This window comes from Phalacrocorax aristotelis, chromosome W (genome assembly GCF_949628215.1).
Source record: "Phalacrocorax aristotelis chromosome W, bGulAri2.1, whole genome shotgun sequence".
NCBI classification, from domain to species: domain Eukaryota; kingdom Metazoa; phylum Chordata; class Aves; order Suliformes; family Phalacrocoracidae; genus Phalacrocorax; species Phalacrocorax aristotelis.
Genome location: NC_134310.1, coordinates 28,530,360 through 28,538,883, shown reverse-complemented (window position 1 = coordinate 28,538,883; position 8,524 = coordinate 28,530,360). Strand labels below are relative to the sequence as shown.

Sequence of the window (8,524 nt, the reverse complement as noted above, 5' to 3'; positions counted from 1 at the left end):
GTCCTGGGAGTCGATTAAGCGGCGGGAGCCGGGGCGGCGGCGGCGGCGATCGCATCATCCCCCGCGGGGCAGCACCGGCACCGGCACCGGCACCGCCGCCTCCAGCGCGCCTCGGCGCGGCCCGGCCCGGTGAGTGCCCGCGGGGAGAGCGGGAGCGGCCCGGGAAGGGGTTTTCGTCTTCGGTCCCGGGGAGCGGGGGCGGCCCCGGGCTGGTGTGTGTCCCCCCGTGCCCTCGGACACGCCGGGGCGGCAGCCCGTGTCCCCCGGCACCCCCGGGAGCGGGAGCAGCCCATGCCCCCAAATCCCGTGCAGCCTGGGAGCAGGGACAGCCCTTGTCCCCATGTCCCCTGCGCCCTCTGTCACCCCTGGGAGCAGGGACAGCCCTTGTCCCCATGTCCCCTGCGCCCTCTGTCACCCCTGGGAGCAGGGACAGCCCTTGTCCCCATGTCCCCTGCACCCTCTGCCCCCTTTGGGAGCAGGGACAGCCCTTGTCCCCATGTCCCCTGCACCCTCTGCCTCCCTAGAGTGCAGGGACAACCCGTGTCCCCTCTGCCACCCCAGGGTGCCCGGACAGCCCCTGTCCCCATGTCCCCTGGGACCATCCCTAGCTCCCCATGCTCTCCCGTGCCCACTGCCACCCCCGGGGAGGGAACCACAGGGACCGAGCAGGACGGGGACCGTGCACCCTCCCGGCTCGTCGGGGTCTCAGTGAGGTGCTGGGGCCAGGGGAGCCCAGGATTGGGGGCGATCACCCTCCCCCTGCTCCCTGCCTGTCCTGGGGCCAGTGGCTGGTGCCGGGGTGCGCATGGGAAGGGGCCACGGTGGCAGCCTCACCGCCGCTGCCGCACTGGGAGGCCGCGGGGCAGAGAGCCAAGGGTCCCCACCGGCGGCACAGCCTGGCAGCGAGCCGGTGCCAGAGCCGCGTCCCGGCAGGGTGGGGGGACCGGGGAGGGGGGACCCGGGGTGGGGGGACCCGGCGTGCCAGGCCTGCGGGGCTGACACCCATTTCCTCCTATTCCAGCTCCGGGAACAATGGCAGAGACATTCCTTGTGGAGAGCCCCGACGTCACGTACAGCAAGGACTTCATTGAGGCCAAGTACACGTACAGCACCGTGCACGTCTGCAAGGAGAACGGTGTCACCAAGGTACGGGCAGGGGGGGCAGGGGGCTGCCTGGGGGGCTCGGCGGTGGCTCTACTCGTCCCCACGTGTCCCCTGTCTCTGTCCCGCAGGTGCGGCCATGCTCGACCCGCTTCACCTTCCGGACAGGGCGGCAGGTCCCCCGCCTGGGGGTGATGCTGGTGGGCTGGGGGGGTAACAACGGCACGACGGTGACGGCGGCCGTGCTGGCCAACAAGCTGGGGCTGTCCTGGATGACCAAGACGGGACGCAAGGTGGGTGTCCCCGGCGGGACCCCAGTGAGGTCCTGGGTGTCCCGCAGGGATCCTCATCGGAGCATGATCCCCACGGAGCTCAGCTGCTCCTGTCTGACTCTGGGCCCTGCCCCCCGAGCTCCTCCCTGCCCCTGCAGAGGTGGTCTGCATCCCCGGCTCCACGGTTTGGGGGTGCTGGGGATCCCCCCGTGCCAGTGGCTTATCCTCATGTTCTCCATCCCAGAAAGCCAACTACTATGGCTCCCTGCTCCAAGCCTCCACTGTCTGCCTGGGCACCAGCCCCACCGGCGACGTCTACGTGCCTTTCCGTGACCTGCTGCCCATGGTGCATCCCAATGACATCGTCTTCGATGGTAGGTGGGGCTTGCGGGGGGACCCCATGATGGGGTGGGGGACCCTGAGTGCTTGGTCACCGCTGGTCCCCCAGGCTGGGACATCTCCTCGTTGAACCTGGCGGAGGCCATGCGGCGGGCAGAGGTGCTGGACTGGCCGCTGCAGGAGCAGCTCTGGCCCCACCTGGAGAAGATGAAGCCCCGACCCTCCATCTACATCCCCGAGTTCATCGCCGCCAACCAGGAGGAGCGGGCGGACAACGTCCTCCACGGGTCCATGGCTGAGCAGGTCCTGGTGGGACGGTGGTGGGACACGGGTGATGGAGGGGATGCCACCGTGCTGATGTGTCCTCCTCGGTGGCATCCCAGGTGGAGCAGATCCGCAGGGACATCCGGGACTTCAAGGAGACCAGCGGAGTGGACAAAGTCATTGTCCTCTGGACGGCCAACACGGAGCGCTTCTGCGACGTCATGCCGGGGCTCAACGACACTGCCGACAACCTGCTGCGGGCCATTGAGGTCAGGGGACGGGGGAGAGGACAAGGGAGGGGGTGACAACACTGCCCTGCTAGTGCTGAGCCGCCCCGTGTCCCCACAGCAAGGCCTGGAGGTGTCCCCGTCCACGCTCTTCGCTGTGGCCAGCATCCTGGAGGGCTGCGCCTACATCAACGGCTCCCCGCAGAACACCTTCGTGCCGGGGGCGGTGGAGCTGGCCGCCCAGCGCCGCGTCTTCATCTGTGGCGACGACTTCAAGTCGGGTCAGACCAAGCTCAAGTCGGTGCTGGTGGACTTCTTGGTGGGCGCTGGACTCAAGGTACATGGGGACGGGGTGGCACGGCGGGGACCTGCCTGTGATGGGGGGCAGAGGCAGGGGGGTGACCTGCCCACACCCCCTGCCCAGACCAAGTCCATCGTGAGCTACAACCACCTGGGGAACAACGACGGGAAGAACCTCTCGGCCCCGCAGCAGTTTCGCTCCAAGGAGATCTCCAAGAGCAACGTGGTGGATGACGTGGTCCAGGCCAACCCCATCCTCTACGGCCCCCAGGACAAGCCTGACCACTGCGTGAGTTGGGGGCCTGGTGGGGGGGCCACACGATGACGACCGGGGTGATGGGGAGGTGACGGGACGTCGCTTCGCAGGTGGTGATCAAGTACGTGCCCTACGTGGGGGACAGCAAGCGTGCGCTGGACGAGTACACGTCGGAGATCATGATGGGCGGCACCAACACCATCGTCATCCACAACACGTGCGAGGTGGGTGGGACGGACTGGGTGGCCCCGGGGCGGGGTGGTGCGTCCCCAGGGGGTGGCTCATCCCCACTTGCCCCTCGGTGCCCGCAGGACTCGCTGCTGGCCAGCCCCATCATCCTGGACCTGGTCATCCTCACGGAGCTGTGCCAGCGCATCACCTTCTGCACCGAGGCCGACCCCGAGTTCCAGGGCTTCCACAGCATCCTCTCCATCGTCGCCTTCCTCTGCAAGGCCCCGCTGGTGCCCGAGGGCACCCCTGTCGTCAACGCCCTCTTCCGCCAGCGCAGCTGCATCGAGAACATCCTGAGGTACCCCGGGGGTCCCCGTGCTCGTGGGTGCCAGCTCCCACCCACCCTGGTGCCCGTGGTGGCACTCAAGGCTTGCAGGAGGTCCCGGTGCTTGATACCCCACGTGCCAACGCCCAGTTGGTCCCAGTGCTCAATTCCTGTGGATCCCAGTGCCTGTGGGTGCCCAGCACCCATGCATGGGGTGTCCAAATCCAGTAGGTCCTGGTGCCCAAGGCCTGGGGTGCCCAATGCTGGTGGGTGGTCCTGATGCTCAGTGCCCGTGCCACCCAAGGGTCCCAGTGCCATTGCGTCCTGGCGCGTGAGGCCCAAAGGTGCTGGTCCCAGTGCCTGGGGAGGTCACTGCTGGTGGCACCTGGAGATGCCCAGCACCAGCAGGTCCCAGTGCGGGTGGGTCCCTAGTGCCTGGGGTACCCAATACGAGTGGGTCCCAATGCCCAGGGTGTCCGACACCCACAGACCCTGGTCCCTAACGCCCAGGGTGCCCGATGCCCAGGGGCCCTACACCAGTGGGTCCCAGTACCTGATGCCCAGGGGGGTGCCCAACACCAGTGGGTCCTGGTGCCCAATGTGATGGGTCCCAGTGCCCAATGCTTGTGGGTCCCAGCACCAGTGGGTCCCAGCAGCCATCGGTCCCAATACCAGTGGGTCCCAGTGCCCAATGCCCAGGTTGCCCAGTGCCAAAAGGTCCCAGTGCGCGGTGTCCCCAACACTGGGTGCCTGGTGCCATCACATCCCCCTTCCCCAGTACTGGGGTGCCCATCCGTGAACACCCCCGCCTCTTTTTTCCCTCCCCCCCAGGGCCTGCCTGGGGCTGCCCCCCCAGAACCACATGCTGCTGGAGCACAAGATGCAGCGGCCGGTGCCCAGCCCGAAGCGCGCCTGCCCTGGGGGGGCCGCCTGCCCCCTCACCCCCAAGAAGGTGCCGGCGGCCGCCACGCTCAACGGGCACCCCTGCTCCGGCACCCCGCGGCCAGGACCTCCCCGGACCCCCCTCCACGTCGACGGGGCCGACTAATGGCGGGTGCCTCTTTGTAGTTCATATCAGCTTTTTGGGGGGGGTGGGGGGGCTGAATTTGGGGTGGGGGTGGTGTGGTGTGTGTCCACAACCTGTGCCCCCCGCCCCCCCCCGCCCCAAAGCGCTCGCTGCTGCCCGGCTCTGACACCAGCTCAAAACTGTGAAGCTTTGTACCCGCCAATAAAGCCGGAGCTCATCGTGTCGTCCCCCCCCACCCCCATCTAGCCTGGTTCCTAGGGCCCCCCGGCCCCCCCCCCCCCCCCCCCCCCCAGCCCCGGGCGAAGCGAGAGCCGAATGCCGGCGCCTTCTGAAAAAAAATCAAATTACATTTATTGATGCGGGGTGGGTGGTTTGGTTTTTTTGTTGGTTTGGGGGGTTTTTTTGGCTTTTTTTTTTTTTAAATATTTTTTCTTTTTTTGTTGTTTTTTTTTTTTTTGGGGGGGGGCCCCCCATTTTGTTTTGATAAGCAACAGGGGCTCTAAAGGCGCTGGGGATTAGAAATGGAGGGGGGGGGTCCCTACACAGAACGACTATGCCTATGGCGGGTGCTACCCCTACAGGGGCTGGGGGCTGCCCCCCCACCTCAGCGGGGGGCATGATGGGGCCCCCCCGGCGCGGGGCTGTACAGGGGAGGGAGTGGGGGTGCGCGGCGGCAGTTTGGGTTGGGGGGGTGTGTGGGGGTTTGAGGTCCTTTCTGTTATAAAAGAGGAGAAAAAAAAATCAGAAAAAAAAAAAAAAACCACACAAAAAAAAATTCCTTCATATTAAAGTTTTACAAGTGGTCCCTGGGGGGGGCGGGGGGCCCCGGTCTGGCGCTCGGGGGGGGGGGGCCGGGGATCACAGTGCTGGCTGAGCACGCAGACGGGGCTGGGGGCCGGGGAACCCCCCCCCGGGGGCCGGCTCGCTGCCAGGGGGGGCTGCTCTCTGCACTGGGGCCTGCCCTATAGAGCGCTGTTGGGGGGGGGGTGCTCTATGGGGGGGGGGTATGGCTTGAGCCCCCCTCCCCCAGCACAGCCTGGGGTGCCCCTGGCTTGGGGGGGCTGCACCCATATTGGGGGGGCTGTGCTGGTGGTAAGCCCCCACCCCGGGGCTTTTGCAGGGCTGGGGATTGGCTACGGGCCCCCCCCCCATGAGATGGGGGGGTGCCCAGCAGGGAGGGTACTGGGAGAACTGGGAGGGGGTCACACCTTCCCAGACAGTGGAGGGGGGGGCACTGCTCATTAGCATTGCAGCTAAGTGCAATTAAGTGCACGTGCCCCAGCTGGGCAGCATGCCATGGGGGGGGGGCACAGTGCTGTGAACCCCCCCAAAAATCCCCCTTCCCGTGCCTGGGGAGGGGGCTGGCACCACCCTGGGGGAACAAAACACCCCCCACAAGAGCCCCTCGACCCCCCCCACCCCAGGGTGGGGGTCTGTGGTGTAGTGGGGGGGGTCCCAGCACTGGGGTGGTCCCTACCCCGGGGTTGTGGGTGGGTGGGTGGGGGGGTGGGGGGGCAGTAAATAAGTCGCATGACTTATTTCTAATTATTTTTTTTTTCCCACTTTTTTTTTTTTGTTTAGTGTTTGGGGGGGCTGGGGGGGGGGTTGGTAATTATTATTAATTTTTTTTTCTCTGGTGTGTGTGGGCGTCTGGCTGTCGGCGGCCTCGGCGCTGGGCTCACACGCTCATTGTCATGCTGGGCGAGTACTAGAGAGAGCGGAGACACCAGAGGGTTAGCGGGGTGGGGGGGGGCCGGAGGGGGGGGGCACACACCGCTGCCCCCCCACCCCGCCCACCTCACGCCTCCCGGCCGCTCGGCCAAGGCGAGCCCCCCGCTGCCATGGGGGGGTTCCGCCACGGGGACCTTGTCGTTGTCCCCCCCCGTCCCCGGCTGCCGCGCCCGCCCCGGGCCCCCCGCCCTCGCCGCCTGCCCCCCCGGGGGTCCCCGGGGGTCCCCGCCGGGTCCCTTACGCTGTCGCTTTGGAAGGGGTTTAAGAAATTGCTGCTCAGCTCGGCGTCGTCCCGCGGGGTGCCGGGGGGGTTGCTCAGGGCCCCCAGGTTACTGGGGGAGCTCTGGGGAGGGGGAGAAGAACGTTAGTGTTGGGGAGGGGGCGTTGAATGGTGCAGGGTCCCGGTACATGGGGGTTCCCAGTGAATGGGGGGGGGCACCAATAAATGGGGTCCCAGTACATGGAGGGGCATCCCAGTACATGGGGGGGGCCCCAATAAATGGGGGTCCCAGTACATAGTGGGGGGGCGTCCCAGTGCATGGGGTCCTGGTGCATGGAGGGGGGGGGTGGGTGGGGGTGGGGGTGTCCCAATAAATGGGGGACCCAGTGCATAGGGGGGGGCACCAATAAATGGGGGTCCCAGTACATAGTGGGGGGGGCGTCCCAGTGCACGGTTGTCCTGGTGCATGGAGGGTGTGGGGGGGTGTCTGTCCCCCCCCCAGTAAATGGGGTCCCAGCAGTACAGGGTCTGCCCGTGGACAGTGGTCCCAGTGCATGGGGTGGAGGGTCCCAGTACACGGGGTTTCAAGGCCCCCACACTCACCTTTGGCAGCCCATCCATGTCCCCGGAGCCTGCAAGGACAACAGCAGCGCATTAGCGACCCCCCCCCACTCCGTGCCCCCCCACCCCCCCCCCGCCCCATGCCACCACCCCGCCGCCCCCTCCCCGCCCAGCCGCGGCAGGGGCCTGCACGGAGCCCGGCCGCCACAGATGGAGCTCATGGACCACAGGATGGGGCCGCAGCAGGGCTGGGGACCACCACCACGTCCCGGGGGGGGCATGGAGACACCCCCCCGACCAGGGGAGGGGTACCCACCTAAGGATCCGTTCATGTGATGCGGCTCCATCGTGCTCATGCCACCCATGGGCCCCTCGGGTCCGGGCCCCATCGGGAACTGGAAAGGGAAGGGTGAGGGGTGGGGTGTGAGCAATGTGGGACCCCCCCGCCCCCCAAATCCCCGTCCCCCCCGTATCTATCACTCACGTTCGGCCGGTTCCCCGCGGGCCCAATGGGGTTCATCATGGTGTACATGTTCTCACTGGAGTTAGTGGAGTCTGGGGAGGGGGGGAATGACATGGGGGGCGGGGGGTGAGCATGGCACCCCAAATCCCTCCCCCCCCCATCAATGTCCCCCATGCCTGTGCCTCGTCATATCCCTGCAGACACTCACCTCCGGGGCTGGGCAGGATGGGGGTGCCGGGGGGGCCAACGCCCCCAGGAGGGCCCTGGGTGGGGGGAAGAAAACGGAGGCAGGTTGGGGGGGGGCCACAGTGGGTTTGCCTCCAGCACAGCCCCCCCCCATGCCCCTGAGTGCACCCCAATACTCACCACATAGTTCCCAGGGGACGAGGAGGAGTAGGCAATCTGGGGGGGACAGACGGGGGGGGCGGGGGTCAGCATAGAGGGAGGGGCATGGGGTCAGCTTTGGGGGCACAAAGCCAGCACCCCCATGGCCCCGGCCCCACCCAGGTACTTCCCCACCCCCAACTTACGGAGTTGGCGTTGGGGTTTGGCCAGGGCCCGCGGCCGCCGGGGCCCCTGCAAGGCAACGGGGAGAGGTGAGGCGGGGTCCTGCTGGTCCCTGGGTCCCCCCCACCCCATGCGGCCACCCGGCTCCCCCTGCCCAGCTCTGGGGCGCGGGCAGGGGGGGTGTGGGGTGCAGAGTAGGGGCTGGGAGCCTTACATGTTCATGGCGGGCATGCCAGGGCCGGCCAGCGAGCTGGGGGGGGGCCGCATCCCACTGCCGTAGGTCTGCAGGGAGAGCAGGGAGTCAGCAGGGAACGGGGTGCTCTGTCCCTGTCCCCATCCCCACCCCATCACTGTCTCCCTGTCCTCATCCCCAGCCCCATCCCCAGCCACATCTCCCTCTTCCAAATCCAATTCCCAGCCCTGTATCCCTGTACCCAATCCTGTACCCAGCCCCAGCCCCAAACCCATCCCCGTCTCCATCCATGCCTCCCTGTTCCCAAACCCATCCCCATCCCCGTATCCCTGCCTCCAAATCCCTCCCTACCCCCATCTCCATATCTCCCTGTCCCCAACCCAACGACCCACCCCAGTCCCATCCCCAGCCCTGCCTCCTGCCCCATCCCTATCCCAGTCCCTGTCCCCATCCCTGCCTCCCCAACCCCATCCCCATCCCATCCCTGTATCCCTGTCCCTATTCACATCCCCAACCCCACCCATGTCCCCATCCCTGTCTCTGTACTTCCCCATCCCTGTCCCGGTC

The 8,524-nt window shown here is 67.0% G+C and overlaps 2 protein-coding genes across 2 annotated transcripts in view; one reads left to right on the top strand and one right to left on the bottom strand.

The window, feature by feature from the left end:
• Positions 1 to 4,643, top strand: ISYNA1 (inositol-3-phosphate synthase 1). The gene is made up of 11 exons (XM_075076822.1): positions 1 to 129; positions 1,022 to 1,146; positions 1,233 to 1,394; positions 1,618 to 1,747; positions 1,822 to 2,015; positions 2,096 to 2,245; positions 2,325 to 2,540; positions 2,628 to 2,792; positions 2,870 to 2,983; positions 3,071 to 3,288; positions 4,087 to 4,643. Exons 2-11 carry the CDS (start codon positions 1,033 to 1,035, stop codon positions 4,301 to 4,303), a joined length of 1,680 nt encoding a protein of 559 aa, XP_074932923.1. The 5' UTR covers positions 1 to 129; positions 1,022 to 1,032; the 3' UTR covers positions 4,304 to 4,643.
• Positions 4,644 to 5,846: 1,203 nt separating this feature from the next.
• SSBP4 (single stranded DNA binding protein 4) overlaps positions 5,847 to 8,524 on the bottom strand; it is a 10,353-nt gene continuing 7,675 nt past the window's right edge. The window contains exons 6-14 of the mRNA XM_075077691.1: positions 7,979 to 8,286; positions 7,788 to 7,833; positions 7,624 to 7,659; positions 7,466 to 7,520; positions 7,279 to 7,349; positions 7,111 to 7,189; positions 6,837 to 6,865; positions 6,255 to 6,356; positions 5,847 to 5,990 (exon numbers count right to left, since the gene is read on the bottom strand). Of these exons, the coding sequence (XP_074933792.1) occupies positions 5,961 to 5,990; positions 6,255 to 6,356; positions 6,837 to 6,865; positions 7,111 to 7,189; positions 7,279 to 7,349; positions 7,466 to 7,520; positions 7,624 to 7,659; positions 7,788 to 7,833; positions 7,979 to 8,286 (756 nt within the window). The 3' untranslated portion in view covers positions 5,847 to 5,960. The remainder of the gene's footprint in view (positions 5,991 to 6,254; positions 6,357 to 6,836; positions 6,866 to 7,110; positions 7,190 to 7,278; positions 7,350 to 7,465; positions 7,521 to 7,623; positions 7,660 to 7,787; positions 7,834 to 7,978; positions 8,287 to 8,524) is intronic.